Below are 16,499 nucleotides of genomic sequence, written 5' to 3'. Positions count from 1 at the left end.
AAAGTTGAAATTAACTATTTAAAATAGTTACTGGGTCATCAGATATTGTCATATATGGCAATTCTCTTGACTGAAAATGAGATAAGCAGAGAAGTAATTTTGAAAATATTACTGATAAACTTCCTTCCTTCCATTAAAGCCAGGAATTTATAATGAAGTCTGGTTTTGGCATAAACAAAACATTTAAACTTAATGTGAGTTCTATTATTTACTTTTAAATATTAAAACATTTTTTGATAACTAACCTTATAGGAGAAATTAACCATTAAATTTGAATGACATCATATATATTTTATCATATGTATATATCCTTATATATATATGGATATATATATATATGTGTATATATATCCATATATATATATATATATCCTAATGTATACATACAGGCACACATTTTTCCTTTCCCTGGGGCTTCTTTAAGTCTCAGCCTTTTCCCCTAAAATCATTCCACTGGAGGGTCCTAATATTTCTTAGTTTTTTGCCATATTGTATAATAGATGCATTTACGCTTCCCTTGAATTCTTGTCTTGCTTCCCAGAAATAATTCTGAATCCGAACACATACCACTACACGCTCTGATTTCCAGCCGGCAATCCCTGAATGAATGGGCACTTTTGTAAAGCGGTCTGGCTAAAATATTCTCCGAGAAAGGAGAGGATCCCCGCAGGGGCAGGTCCAGAAAATGAAAGGCTCCGTGCAAAGCCCGGCAGAGCTGCCCCGACGCAGTCAGGCCCCAAAAGGAAGAATTTATTCGCTGTTCCCGCGGCCCCGGGGCTCCTCGCCCAGGCAGAGGCTCCAGCGGACAGCCAAGCCCAGGTTGCCCCGGTGGATGCGGCGCCGAAGTCCGCCGCGCTGGACCCGGAGGCGGGTCCCTCTGGGTCGGCGGCGTCAGTTGGTCCGTTACGGCGAGTTCTGGCGCCCCCTTCCGGCCGTTTAGGGCGCAGCGAAGGGAGCTTTGCGCGCGCCGCTGAGCGGTGTCTGCGCGCTCAGTTTCACTGAGGTCTGGGTGAAGGACTGAATTTCTGAATTCCTGGGTCTGTTTGCTGAGGCCAGTGGTGACGATCTGCTCCATCCCTCACATTTTGCCCGTTTTGTATATGCTGTCTTATATTTTACCAATCCTTTCCATATTCATGTACGTTGGTAGCATATGCATTTTTTCTTTTTAATCAACAAGAGCCACTAGCTCAGTGTTTTCTGCACAGGAATAACTGAAATGTGTGTCATTCAGTCACTCTCTGGTGAAGGGGCCATGACTCTCACGGGTCTTGTCTTCCACGCATCTTATAAATTTATGGTGAGAATTAACTGAGCAACCTATGTGAACGGTCTGGAGGCATGTTAAATATAGTTATTTTTATAATTCTTATTAGAATTAATTTTGTTGATCACATTTTAGGCGTTCAGAAATAATTGCCACTGGGTAATTTCATTTTGTGTATTGTATAATCAAAATACTGGAGGACAGACAAGACTTTGGATCCCCCTGGGAGGAGTTTGGTGGCAACCAGCTCCAGAAGGCTCAAGCCATCTCTGTCATCCAGGAGATGACCCAGCAGACCTTCGACCTCTTCAGAATAGAGGGCTTCTTCGCTGCTTGGGACAAGACCCTTCTAGTCAAATTCTGCGCTGGGCTTTATCAGCAGCTGAATGACCTGGAAGCCTGTCTGATGCAGGAGGTGGGTGTGGAAGGGACGCCCCGGGTGAATGAGGACTCCCTTCTGGCCCTGAAGAAATACTCCCAGAGAATCACCCTCTATCTGCCTGGGAGATTGTCAGAGCAGAAATCACGAGGTCCTTCTCTTTACCAACGAACTTGTAGGAAAGATTAAGGAATGAGGAATGACACCTGGTTCAACATGGAGATGATTCTCATTGACTAATAATATTACATTTCCTCGTGTTTGTCATGTCAAAGACTGTCTTTCGTCTTGTTTCTGCTGTGTCCTGACATGAGTGTAATCAATTTGTCAAAAGTTTTCAAGAGTATTATATAACATCACATTCAACTTTACAGGCACTTGTCACTTATAGATGCCCATGCTGATGGATATGTTTATCTATTTTAATATTTATTTATTTACTTATTTATAAAATTTTGTATATTGTATCTCATACATGCACCATTAACATTGTGGGGAAGCAATAAAATGTGTTCTTTGTATTTAGTTCTTTATATTTGTGATATTTCTTATTAAAATTTTATCATAGTAAACTTCTTGTATCAGTTTATTTTAAAAAGAAACACCAAGCCTCATTGTGCAATTTGGTTTAAAGAATGGATTGCACAATTCATTTACATATCATATTACATTCAAATTTTAGGTAACTATTGACGTTCTCTAAGCCAGGTTGTGTGTTGCCCTCATGATACAGAGGTGAACATAATGAATAAGGTTCCTGTTCTCTTGTATCTTTGATTTTTGTGGGGGAAGAACCTAAAATCAATAATCAAAATTAATATAAGTTATGGTATCGAGAAGAAGAAAAAAACAAACGAATTCTCTCACCAGCAGGTAGAGTGAAGAATGCCAGGAAATAAAAATAAAAGCAGTAGATATTTTGTACAGTTGACTGGTAGACATCTAAGTACAAGTATCCATTGTTAGTTGGATATGTGAGTTTGCAATTTCTATGACTGGAGGTTCATATGCGGCAAGGGAAAGCCAGAAATGTAGGTGGTCATGTGGGGAGACAGTACAGAGTGAGAAAAAGACTTCACCTTGATTCTGAGGCTCTTCAATGGGAAGGGAGAGAAGAGCTCCAAAAGAAACTGAGGGAGATTGGCCATACATTCGAAGGAAAACAAGAGGGAAAAGTGGTAAGAGTGTATTTAAGAAAATAAATATGCTTAGATGAAAATCAGCGGATTCATGAAAGATGTGGATTGCAACTGCCCACAACATCTGAAAAATAAATGGCATTGATAACCATATTAAAGTAGATGGAAGTGTAAATAAGAGAAGTCAGTGACTCTGAAGTGGAGAAGGAAATATTGTGGGATCTGGAAAAGAATGTGGGTTAGTTTTTCTGTGAATAGTTTTCCCTTTTATGCAGTATATTTCTTTTTCTGGATGATTTCATGTAATCAATGTACTAGTAATTCATATTATTTTGTTTAATATTGTTTTTATTTAAATGAGTTATTTAATTACCTACAAAGATAATTTACCATGTCTTGGTAATACTACTTTGTAAATAAGTTAGCTGCTCAGTTTTTGTGAACTTGTTAGGCAGGAATAGATAACTAACTCAATTTTTCATCAAAATAGCTAATTACTACTGATACTATAATGAACCCTGCAATCATTGGCTTTATTAATTAAGTTGCTTAACATCATTGTGACATTGGTTTACTACAGCAGTTTATAACACATCTGATTTCCTGGTAGAGCTAGACATGATAAGGATATTTTTAATATGACCTTTGGTAATTTTTCCTAATTTTATGAATATCACAGTTGCATGCGAATCCCAAAATAACCAAATTATCAAGGACATAAACTAATAGACTTTCTTAAAAACTGAAACTTGGGGCTCAAGATGGAGAGAAGAGAGGGTCTTGGGCGCAGCTGCCTGATCCCCCAGGTCAGATCGCCCACCCACCGGCGCTGCCGGACTTCCTGGATTCTCCAGGGGTTCGGATATGTGTGCCGTGTGAACAGGCACCTTGGGGAGCCCAGGATCTGAGACTTAAGAGGGAATGCTGGCTCGGTTTTGAGTGACTTGGGGAGAGTGAGGAAACCCCAAAACGGAGGACTTCTCTACCAGGATCTACGGCACCAGTGGTCTGGACAACAGACCTGTGTTCCGAGAGACGTCGGCCAAGGATCCAATCATCAAATTAGTTGTTGGCAGCTTAACTTCCTTATTGATTTTAGTAACGCTGATCAGTGCTTTTGTTTTCCCTCAACTACCTCCAAAACCGTTGAATATATTTTTTGCTCTCTGCATCTCTTTGAGTAGTATTACTGTCTGCATACTTACCCACTGGTATCGACAAGGAGACTTAGAACCGAAATTTAGAAATCTAACTTACTGTATTTTATTTTCTATCATCATGTTATGTATATGTGCGAACCTGTACTTCCATGATGTGGGAAAGTGAGGCTGCCAGAGAAAATACTTACCAGGTCTCTTCAAAGCTATAAGGACTGTGAATAAGAGCTGGGTAAGGTCTGCTGAAGAATCTCCTGCACAAGTCTGACACATGATTTTCATGTTACTTGTAAATCTAAATTCCCTCTTGCAGGGGATATATATCATAGATCACTTTGCTTTTTCTTTAAGGAGCTGATGTTGCACTTAAACATTCCAGCCCTCACACAGCACAAGTAATTTTCACTTTTGAAATTAAAAATTTTTATAATGTCACTGCATGGCGAAAGGCTATGTAACAAATAATCTTACATTTTAAGACAAATATTCTTTTATTTCTGTTAAACTGAATATACAGTTGTTCCCTAGGCAACAAACTTTTGCTTATAACTACAATTTAATATCACGTTAACAAAACACAGACGGTGAAAAGACAACTTTGATTGTGAAGGTCTAATTACAATAATAAATAAAATAATTTATACAAGGTTAAAAAAAAAGAAAGTTGGAAAGTGAACCACACAATCTCTTACTCAGTACTTTTAAAAAATGGTGAAAATCAGCTGGAAATATGAAATGGAGCAAGAGAGAGTTGAATATAATTCAGGAGTATAAAATATTTAACAATTATAGCAGAAATCCAGAATACAAAATTTACAAAATCACCTTAACTCACAATAAAGAAATTTTCATTGAAATTCCATTCTGCCTGGATATATGTGTAACCTTGAGTAACCCACTTTGTCTTTATAAGCTTCAGTTTTGCCATAAATAAAATTAGTTCAAAATATTTATATGTTTTTGTGAATATTAAATGCACTCATGCATTTTAAGGCACTTATTTAGCATCCTATCTTCCATAGAGAAAGAACTTAAAGGATGGTAGGTATTTTCCTGTTGTTTTGTTTTGTTTTGTTTTGTTTTGTGTTTCCCAGACAGCTATATATAAGAATATAAATGCTGTCTGTTTCCATAAAATTCTTAGGACCTGTATCCTACCTTTCAGTAACTGACCTCCAAAGGAGGCAGCTGAAAAAAAACAAATTCTGTCATGAATTCTGGAGAAGGCTGGAAAATGATCATTCCTCATTTTAAAGAAGTGTCTTATTTTTTCAGTGATGAAATGGTGGCTTGTACTAATATCTGAGAGAGGGAAATAAATATCTAGGTAACGGGCAGAGCAGCAGGATAGGTAATGGCTCCAGCATCTGGCACATTCCAGGATACACCCCCACAGCACAACACTTTCCTTCCTCTCCAGGGTAGAAAGCCCCACAGCCCTTTGTCATTCACCCTTTACCTCTCAGCCCATTCACACTACTGCTTTCTGTTCCATTGTGGTTTCAGCTTAGAAGTTTCCCTAAAGAGCAGAACATTACAAGTAAAAAGCAAAAGTGCATCACATTTCGAGGTTTTGCAGAAACATCGCTTTCCTTAATGTGTTGAGTATGATGTAATAGTAGCTGTAGCTAGCAGAAAACAGAAAGTGGATCCAGCCTGTGGGTGGGCAAAGGAAACTCCTCTCAGGAGAAACAGCTCCCTGGTGACCCAGTGGAACAAGTGCAGAGACCACGACTCCCGGGGGGCAGGCTTCTGATCTAGGCAGATGCTACCACTTCCAGGGGACGTCCCTTCATGCTACAAAACACGGCTACTTCTTGGTAACGATACGTTCTAATGCCGTCATGAGCCTGCCTGTTGCCTTACCCTGTGTCTATTACAAAGAGAAAGAGTGGGAGTCTCTGATTCCAGGCTGGCTGGACTGTTTGGACTGGGCAGTTAAAGGGACAGAGAAAGGTGTGTTCCCTGCCTACAACCTACTGTGCAGACCAGAGCCTCACTATGAATCACCCCTTCCACACACTACAGGACTCTGGGGGCAGGTAGAGCTGCCAATCCGGGAATGGCACTCAGTGCTAATCAGGAAAATCTCTTGAAACATTGATCATACAACTGTCAATAGTACAACATTAGTTTCACAGATTTACTCCTACTATCAGACTCCAACTATCATGGAATAGAGAAATGTTCTCATTGTCATCTTGAAAAACGATCTTGAAATTCGTTCACTCAGTGGGAAAACCTCTGCATAGGTAGCAAAATGGAGCAGCCCGATATAAGCTAAGGATTGTGAATGAATAGTGTCATTGTTCCTGCGAGCTAGTGACATTTTGCTTATTCAAATATATCAATGTGGTATATGTTGAGAGGAATTTCTATGATGAGCATAATATCTTCCCTGAGGTATTTCACCAGGAAGTATGTGTCATTGCTAAGGTAGCAGGGAGCGCCTGCGATTGTGGAGGGCTCAGCCGTCTTTTCCTGAGGTAACACGCTCAAGGTTCAGATTTGCTGCTTTCCAACTTGGGATTTGCTAGGACTGTAGTTAAATTTCAACATATTTCTGTCCTGTGCGGTTTTGTTCTCCTCTCTGGAGGATGCAGTAATTCAGAAGATGCACAATGATTGGGAACACTTGGCTTCCCAGAGTATTTCTCAGGGGTTTCCAGAAAGAGGACCAACAGGTTGGATACCCTAGGAAGACTTGCATTTCCAGACCAAAGTCTGTTGGCAGAATTCCTTCTTATCCTGGGAGGTCAGCCTTTTTTTATTAAAGCCTTCAACTGATTGGATAGGGGCCACCCACAATATGGAGGGAAATCTACTTTCCTCAAAGTCTACTAATGTAAATGTTAAATACCTATAATCTCATGTTAAGCATGCCTTCACAGAAACATCTAGAATAATGTTTAAACAAATATATGGGAATCGTGGCCTAGCTAAATTGACACATAAAAGTAACTATCACATGGCTCCTCCCTAATTGATATCCTAACACTTTTCAAATATTATTCCTTTTTCATTATTTGATGGCCACTTACGTATTTTATATGTTTTACTTAATAGTCCTTATTTTGTTGGTTTGTGCGTGAGGAAATCCTGAGATCAGGCTCCATTCAGTGACCTTGTCAGGAAAGTCTCTGTAGTCATGTCCTGTTTTGTATGAAGAAGTTAGCAATTTGTATATATTTAAAAGGATGACCATTTCTTTTGTAAGTTAGCTATTCTCATGAGCTACAATGGTACCCCTGGCTTTTTCTCTTTTTAAAAATCTAATCTTCCCGTCAATTTTCCATTCCATCAAGATTTTATTCTTGCCTATGGAATGAGATGAGATTTGACATTGATTTCTTCTTAGATTGCCAACTAATCATCCTAGAAATATTTATTGAAAACTTCTTTCCACAGCATTAATATCAGTATCATATATATCATAAATCTTAAATGTAATTAATGCAGTTAATACAATTTTAGAGATTATGTGCTTTAACAATTTGTTTACCTAATTTGTCCCTTTATCACACTGTTTTTAGTATTACTACTATTATCTCACTTTGTTTTCTAGACCAGATAGTTATGCTGAGAATTCTTCTGTTCTTTAGTATTATTTGTATTTTCCTGATTAAATTGGATCAAGGAATTTCTCTTCCACAATATCTAAAGCAAAGAATAGGTGAAAATTAGCCAAACAAAACAAAAACAATAGTAGGCACCAATAAAAAGACAACGGAATTTAATTTGTGGATCAAAGCATATTTCAAAACTTAATGGAATTCTGAAATATGAAACCTTTCCACTGCCAGAAATATGCAGTATAGGATTCTGTATTGAATCATGATTCTGCCAGCAATTATGTGTGATCCTGGGGAATTTACAACTTCTTCAAGCATCAGTTTTCTCAAATGTAAAATAAGGTGGAGATATTCCTAGAGTTATTGCGAGTATTAAACAAGCTAAAACATCTTCAAACACATTTACAGAGTTACGGCTAAAATATGGTAACTATTTCTTATTTTTTAAATATATATATATTTATATTCACAGAATAGTGAACTCTCCAATGTCTCAGTAACTACCTGCAAAAACTGACAGTCTGAAAAAAGGAATTCTGGAAAGTGTTGTGAAGACTAAAGTATAGTCACTATTCCCATCAAAGATAAGTCTGATTTGTATGTACAGTAAGGAAGTGGCGGCTTGTATAAATAGGTGGAAGAGAAGTTAGTTTTCTAAACAGAAATGAATCTTATATGGTACGTGTACTAATATGTGGCACTCTTCTGCCTTCCCTTCTTGCTTTTCTGAATCCCCGTCTTTTGTTCCCATATCAGAATCACTTCCTTTTTCTCCAGTGTAGAAATTCCCAGCGTGCTCTCCTCACTCACTCCTCCTTCACCTGCACTGCCCACTCATACAGCGGTTTCCCGCCCCTTTATGGTTTCTGGTCACCTACTTCCCTTTAAGAGTACAAGGCCACCAATTAAAAACAAAAGTTGAATGAGAGTTCTAGGTGTTTCAGAAACAACTCCTATATATTTTTTTTCCTTCTGATGAATATTCTTGGAACTGTTTTTTTTTTCCTTCGGATGAATATTTTTGGAACTGTAAATGATGTAACAGCAGCTGTAGCTAAAAGGAACTAGAAAATCCGGTCGATTTTACCCTGGGGATGATTAAAACATTTACAGAGGTAGAGCGCCGCCTATTGGCCAAGAGGGACAACGACAATCAACCAAGTCAGTAGACAGCAGGCTTCTTTCTGTTCCATGTAAAAGAGTCTGACCCTCCACCTATTTCTTCAGAGCTGCAAAGAGGCTCTGTCCTGGAAAGATCCCACCCCAATATTTGACTAAGCCCACTTCCTCAGCTGTTGTATCTTGAAGAGGGAGAATCCCCCCAGCTGCCGGCAGGGCACGCCCTCTTTGGACAATGGGCAGCTACCTGCACAGAACTGGTCAGAACATGTTTCTGGCCTCCAGGCTTCAGCTGGCAGCGCCTCCTGAATCATCACTCCTTTGCTGTCCTTTCAGGCCACTTGGCCCTAAGAGCCTGCCAGTGTGGGTGTGCAGCAGAGAGGAAAGTGGGAAACATCTCCTTTTCGAAGGGGCATGATCTCTTTCTTAAAAGTAAGTTGGCAGTTTTTCAAATTCATTCCCACTATCAGATCATGTCGTTTGACTTTATTATAATCAGGAGAAAATTCTCATTGTCACTTTGAATAATGACTCCACTTGCTTCCCTTCCACCTTGACTCAGTAGTAAGAGAGCACAACTTAAAGAGTTTCAGAGAGTATAATTGTTGCCAAACGACAGCCCGCCGAGTACCCATTTGGGTAGAATGCAAAGGTATTCAGGGTATACACACCTGTAAATGAACAAGGTCAGCAGGAAGTGGGTATGAATTGCTCAGGTAGCAGGGGTCTCTCAAATCTTTGCTTGTTTATAGACTCAATGTCTAGGTTGCTGCTCTACAATTGATGGGTTTAAAGGGCTCTAATTCACATGGTAAACGATGTGTGTCCGTGCTTTTCTTTATTCCTCCACCTTTTGTTGGGGACCTTGCAGGAGGAGGACTAGGAGGTCATTGTTTGCATTCACCTGGCTCTGACTTTGTGATTGCCTTACACCTTTCGAATGATATGTATGATTCCTTCCACTCTTGGTTGCTGATTATTTTTCTTTTCCTGAAACTTTACCCTTTTTTTGTTGCTTTTTATTTGTACTTTAGTGGTGTAAAAGTTTATGATTTGTTTTCATACTGTCACCGTGCCGTGAAAATCTCTATAGCCCTGAGCTGTTTCACATCCCAGACTTACTAAATATTTTAAAGTGCTGCAGGAACAAGCTGCAGGGCTGGAGGGCTGGGGAAGGGGGAGTGAGCGCTGCGCAGCCCGCAGCCGGGTCACAGTTCGGGAAGCTGAGCGGGTCATTACACCCCCTGGCATGAGGAGGGAAGCCCAGTGACAAGGATGGAGTGTGAGGGATCACCGTGCAGCCCCAGCTGGAAGCCCTGGAGGTGGCCCAGCCTCCCAAGCGAGATTGTGAACACGGCTCCCCCTACACCGTCCCTACCCACTGATTTCTGCGCTGCAGCGGTCCAGGTCCCCTAATGTCCAGTCCCTCACAGAAACGCAGTAAAGACACGGAGCTCGGCCCACCCGTCTACACCCACGACTTGGGAAAGAATCCAGGCAATCATTCATTCCGGTATCTGGTAGGCAGTTCCACCTCTGATTCTAATAGAAGAAGGCTTCACCAGGCGCGGGACTCACATTTGCTGCAAAACCCAGAGCGCACCTGTAGAAACGTGAAGGAGTTGAAAGTCAGCAGCAGCTCCAGCCCGTGGAAGGAGAACAGAGACGTTTAAAGCGTGGACTGCAGCAGGCAGGTCCTCAGCAGGAGGAACAATCCAATGGAATGGACGGCACTGAGTCAGCTGTTTCTCCAGGTCATTCCAATTCAGAGGGGAGGGGAGATGAGCACAGAGTTCTCCCACGGAGACATGGCCAATAGCAGTGTCCCCAGCACCCTCTGCTCTGAATGCACAGCAGCCTGCTGAGCATCGGAAGGGACGCGCGTTACTCCGGTGCCAGCTGCAAACTTCTGTTTCAGTTGACAGAAAAATCTACCCCCTTACAACTGCTTAAAAAGGAATTTTGTCTACTTTTCCTTAGAATGTAAAGTCAGACAGTTCAGTTGACTCATATACCACACTCGTTGACATACAAAAGACACCAATTCTTTGGCATTTGAAGTGGAGCTGGAAATCCTTTATCACTTCACCTTCCCTGCTCTTCTGATTTCATGCCATGGCCTCTCCTTGGTTCACAAATCCCATGCCCATTTCTGTCTATCAATTCTTTTAATAGATCCTTCTAGACAAGCCATTATTTCAAATCTCCTTAAGGCTTTGACCTTGAATCTTCGGTACCTTCAGAAAAATTCATCCCTCCAGATTTAAATTTCTCTCCAAACAGTGTAATTCAAACAGGGTTATTGAGAAGATTGAGTTAATCTCAAAGTTCTTAGAACAGGGCCCAGTCCATAGTTAGCCTGCGATAACTTTCGGTGTTATCATTTAAAATACCATCATCATTATTGTTATCCAGATTAAGAGCTGAATCATTTTATTTTTTTTTAATTGGGGAAGGGGAACAGGACTTTATTGGGGAACAGTGTGCACTTTCAGGACTTTTCTCCACGTCAAGTTGTTGTCCTTTCGATCGTAGTTGTGGAGGGTTCTGTTCAGCTTCAAGTTGTTGTTCTTTCAGTCTTAGTTGTGGAGGGCGCAGCTCAGCTCCAGGTCCAGTTGCCGTTGCTAGTTGCAGGGGGCACAGCCCACCATCCCTTGGGGGAGTCAAACCGGCAACCTTTTGGTTGAGAGGACGTACTCCAACAAACTGAGCCATCTAGGAGCTCAGCGGCAGCTCAGCTCAAGGTGCCATGTTCAATTTTAGTTGCAGGGGGCGCTGCCCACCATCCCTTGCGGGACTCGAGGAATTGAACTGGCAACCTTGCGGTTGAGAGCCCGTGCTCCAACCAACAACTGAGCCATCTGGGAGGCAGCTCAGCTCAAGGTGCCGTGTTCAATCTTAGTTGCAGGGGGCGAAGCCCACCATCCCTTGCGGGACTCGAGGAATTGAACTGGCAACCTTGTGGTTGGGAGCCCTCTGGCCCATGTGGGAATCAAACCGGCAGTCTTCGGAGTTAGGAGCACGGAGCTCTAACCGCCTGATCCACGGGCCGGCTCGAGCTGAATCATTTCTTTATTCCCTCTTTCTTTTCTTTTCTTTTTTTTTTAAATTTATTATTTATTTATTTATTTACTTATTTATTTTTTTAGGTTTTTTTTTTTGTTTTTTTTTTTTCAATTGGGGAAGGGGAAACAGGACTTTAACGGGGAACAGTGTGTACTCCCAGGCCTTTTTTCCAAGTCAAGTTGTTGTCCTTTCAATCTTAGTTGTGGAGGGTGCCATTAAGCTTCAAGTTGTTGTCCTTTCAGTCTTAGTTATGGAGGGCGCAGCTCAGCTCCAGGTCCAGTTGCCATTTTCTAGTTGCAGTGGGCACAGCCCACCATCCCTTGTGGGACTTGAACTGGCAACCTTGTGGTTGAGAGGACGCTCTCCAACCAACTGAGCCATCTGGGAGCTCAGTGGCAGCTCAGCTCAAGGTGCCATGTTCAATCATAGTTGCAGGGGGCGGAGCCCACCATCCCTTGCGGGACTCGAGGAATCGAACTGGCAACCTTGTGGTTGAGAGCCCACTGGCCCATGTGGGAATCAAACCGGCAGCCTTCGGAGTTAGGAGCATGGAGCTCTAACCACCTGAGCCACCGGGCCAGCCCCTATTCCCTCTCTCTTAATTCTAGATTTCTCGAGTCAACATTTTAATTTCCTGAGTGAATATCTTAGGCAGATAAGTGCTCAGGCAAGGGTTCATATCCACAACCCTGCCCGAGAGGGTTAGTTTTCTAGCAATTGAAGTTCAGGGGGTCAGTCCCTTGAGAGTTGGTTGGTGTGATTCCTCCTTTCTCTCCTCAGAGCTCATTACTTGTGGACTTAATTGAAGAAAAATGAAATGGTTGGTCTTGCAACCCAAAGGCTGGTCAATGACCCAAGAGGTACTGTTCTGTGAGCCTCTGGCAGGAGCAGCCATGTCCTGATTCTGTGTCATTCAACACTGGCTTCCCTCCTTCCGCTGCCACAGATCAGGTCCCAACTTGGCTACACTGAATTTTGCTAACTTGCACTTTGTCATTTTCTCACCCAAAGAGTCACTTCCCTTCTTGCACTTTTATGACATTCAGAATTATATTTGTTTTATTTTTGCTCACAAGCAACTGTCAAGTTTTCCTTTCTGGGAAAGTTGAAATGAGAAACAAAAACTCTGAAGTCTTGAACGTTATAGAGAAACACAGTGAAGCCCCATTGCCCTTCTTTTACTTTCCTTTGTTTGTATTAACCACAGGATGAAACAGAAATTATGCCAGAGGAGCGAGACAGACTATACCCTATAAACCGCTATGCAAAAAAAATAAGATACTAAGATTCTTGTTATTGTTGTCTTTTGAATTTAAAATGAAATAGCACGGATAAGTAAAGGAAAGAAAGCTTTGTCTCCTCGACATAATAGCCTGGGCTCATTGCCCTCCTCACATGAGACAAAGAAGGATGAACAAAGAAGCCCAACTGAAATATGCAGACTGAATGAACAATTGAAGTTCACTAGTTTCTGGCCATAAGTTTCTACTGAGAGTTGTCATCATCCATTCTCCTGGGCGCAGCTCACAAATTTTGAACATAATGGGTGTCCAATAATCAAAGTAAAAGAATCGAACACTAAAAGTCATACTGGAAATATAAAAATTATTTGCCTACTAAGGGTGAAATGATTACAATTGGATAACTGGTTTTTCCACTTACTAGAAAAAATAAACTTTGGTATCAGCACTGAGGTCTGGTTTCACTCTTGATACCTGGGGACATAGGTCAGGAGGAGGTCACCAATGAGAACTAGGGTCCTCAATACACATCCAGTGGGATGGGCCAGGATGCTAGAAAATTCGTTATTTTGCCAACAAAGACACAATCTCTCCACAGCAGGGGAATCCTAAAATCCTCAGGATGTGGTCAGCCTGCCCTTAGGGAGTGAGTCAGGAGAGTTTAGGTTAGGGACACTCTGTCCCTTTAGAGGGAAAGGGTTTCTAGAGGTGATACCTCCCTTATGAGTGAGGTGCTGCTGGGAAAACAAAATTGTCTTGGTATTAGAATTGCCAACCTACATGCACCAGAAAAGAACTGGGATTCATGCTGCAAGTATTGGCACGACCTGAGGAGCCCTATATACCCATTACAAAATGGTGGAAAGAAAGGGCAATGTCTCTGTTAGTCGTGACCTTGTGGCCCCAGTGAAGTGTAACCACATGGACCTGCAGGAATGTGTCCTAGCAGGAAGAGAAACATCCCAGAAACTTACTAATGATCACCAGCCTCGGCTGTGAAGAAAATAGAAAACAAATCCCAGTCCTGGGTGCTGAAGAGCTTATTTCCTATACACGGTTTGGTAAGTACCTAACAAAATACACAAATCTACGGGGCTGAGGGAGCCTGACTCCCTCTGTAAATAAAGTAAGGAGGTAAAAATGTTGTCCAGATTCAAGGCCATATTTTGTTTCTAACGCTGAGAAAGCAGTATTTATATATTAAAAATGTACATGAGTATGTGCATGTGATCGAGTAGTATATGCCTACATAGAGTTCTGACTTTTGGACAAAAATATTTCTCATTTGATTGATCAATATCTATTTTGATTGGCACATTTGAAGTTTACTGGGAAGCCTAAATTTCCACTGCAAAATTAATAGTGTAGACTGATATCTTGTTAGACCACATGGAGAAGACATGAATGAAAACAAAAAAGGCAAGTGAATGTGCAAGGAAATGTTTAGAAAATGAAAATGATTGTGTTCCCTATTTAATGGTGATGCTCAGAAAGAATGTCATCAGAGGACCTAGAGGCCAAGGTTCATCCGACGCTCAGCTGAGCCAGGCCAGCAGCACCCACATTTCTAGATGGCCCTCATGCTCTCTCTTCTTTCGGCCCTTGTGGTGTTCAGCCATGGTCATGGTGGGTCTCTGGGCTGCAATCTGACTCTGAACCACGATTTGGTCAGCAGGGAGAACCTCGTGCTCCTGGAACAAATGAGGAGAATCTCCCCTTCCTTGTGTCTGGATGACAGAAAAGAGTTCAGATTCCCCCAGCAGGCGGTGAATGGCAGCCAGGTCCAGAGGACCCAGGCCATCTCTGTCCTTTACGAGATGCTCGTGCAGACCTCCAGAGTCTTCCTCACAGAGCAGTCCTCTGCTGCCTGGAACACGACCCTGCTGCACCAGCTCCTCACTGGTCTCCATCGGCAGCTGGAAGACCTGGAACCCTGTTTGGTGCAGGACGTGGGACAGGCAGAATCTGCCTCTGGGAAGGACCCTACACTGGCCGTGAAGAGGTACTTCTTGGGCATTCGTCTCTACCTGAAACAGAAGAAATACAGTGACTGTGCCTGGGAGGTTGTCAGAGAGGAAATCATGAGTTCCTTCTCTTCATCAACAAGCTTGCAAGAAGGGTTAAGAAAGAAGGATGGAGACCTACCGGGGCTCACCTTGAACTGATTCTCACCGGTGACTGTGCCACATCATCCTTGCACATGTGTTTGGTCATTTCAAAGGGCTCTTCTTTCTGCTTCAGTCACAGCATTGATTGTATTTAATTCAGCAGTTCTTTTGTCAGAGCATTAAGCAACAATATGTTAAAAAATTCAGCTCCGGTGTCATCGGTCCCTATGAGGTGACTGCATTATGCCTGTTTGTTTATTTATTTATTCCAGTTCTTCTAGTATCTATGATATTTATATTTAAAATCACATGTAATTACATATACATGTTTACATTGTATTATAATTTAAAAGCCACGTTTACTCTTCTATGTTATTAACTTTGCAATTTGTTTTATTTATTAAATTCTCATCAAAGAAAACTTCTTGAATTTATTTATTTTGAAATCAAAATCCAAACCCTGGTTTTGTAAAAGATATTGAGGAATGAGTAGTAAAATTTATTTGCTCATTCACTGCATTCAGATTACATGTATAAGTTGAGTCTCTTAATGATATATTGTGTAATTGCAGTCAAGAAATACAGGCGAGCAAAGTAAATCCAGTTCCTGTTGTGGTGTAACTTTGTCGTACAGAAAAGGAGACATAACACCGGTACTAATGATTCTTTTATTTCAATTATATTAAACACCGCAGAGAGAAGGAAAGGACAATCATGTTCTCACACGAGGAGTTTAGTTACAAATGAGTCTGGAAAGGACAAATAATACAGATGCCCTTTCTAAGGTGCCTGGGAGACATTTACATGCAGAAGTCTTATTGTCAGTTGGGAATATGGGTCTAGAAATGCCATGGGGAGGTATTAATTTGGGATTCCTTACTGCGTATCTGGTAATGAGGGCATCTGAATGCATGCGGTCACTTATCGAGTGGACAATGAGACGATGACCTAAACCTAGTCTTGCAGACCCGCAGCATTTAAGGGTTGGGCAGAAGAGAGTCTGCAAAGGACAGTGAGGTAGAGGGGCAGTGAAGCTAGAAGGATAAATAGGGAATAGGGGGGGGACACGCTAATGAAGGGAAGGAGTGTGTTTAAAAGACTGAGTGGTGCTTGGAGGGCAGGTGCAGAAGAACTATCCCGGTGGACCTGAAAACAGACACCGTTGGTGACCTCAGGATGATCTGCTTTCGTAGAATTAATAGGACAGAAACCAGGTGGGAGTAGGTTGACAAGGAAACACAAGAACGAGAATTAGAGATACTGTGTATAGAAAATTAGCTTCCTAAGCTTGTTTGCGAAGTGGAGGAGTGCAGTAGGTGGTACCTGGAGGAGAATGTGGGTTAACGTGCCCGTGCACATTTTCGTTCATGTTTTCTGAGAGTAATTTTCAAAGAATAGATGAATTGGCATAAAATATATGAACATTTTCAATGGCTGACTTATTTGACTTA

At 41.6% G+C, this 16,499-nt stretch overlaps 1 protein-coding gene and 1 pseudogene across 1 annotated transcript; both read left to right on the top strand.

The window, feature by feature from the left end:
- The first annotated feature begins 1,550 nt into the window (after positions 1–1,550).
- LOC109457434 (transmembrane protein 243 pseudogene) lies at positions 1,551–4,588 on the top strand (annotated as a pseudogene).
- Positions 4,589–14,511: 9,923 nt separating this feature from the next.
- On the top strand, positions 14,512–15,155 carry LOC141571328 (interferon omega-1). Its single transcript, XM_074331577.2, has one exon. The coding sequence runs from the start codon at positions 14,512–14,514 to the stop codon at positions 15,103–15,105; it is 594 nt and encodes a 197-aa protein (XP_074187678.2). The 3' UTR covers positions 15,106–15,155.
- Positions 15,156–16,499: the final 1,344 nt, after the last annotated feature.

Source organism: Rhinolophus sinicus, chromosome 16 (genome assembly GCF_057876585.1).
Source record: "Rhinolophus sinicus isolate RSI-liver-muscle chromosome 16, RSI-T2T, whole genome shotgun sequence".
NCBI lineage: Eukaryota > Metazoa > Chordata > Mammalia > Chiroptera > Rhinolophidae > Rhinolophus > Rhinolophus sinicus.
The sequence above is the reverse complement of the archived record's forward strand: the minus strand, read 5'-3'. Positions and strand labels throughout refer to the sequence as shown.

Coding starts and splice junctions, on each gene's coding strand:
- LOC141571328 (XM_074331577.2), top strand. CDS start 14,512: ATGGCCCTCATGCTCTCTCTTCTTTCGGCCCTTGTGGTGTTCAGCCAT.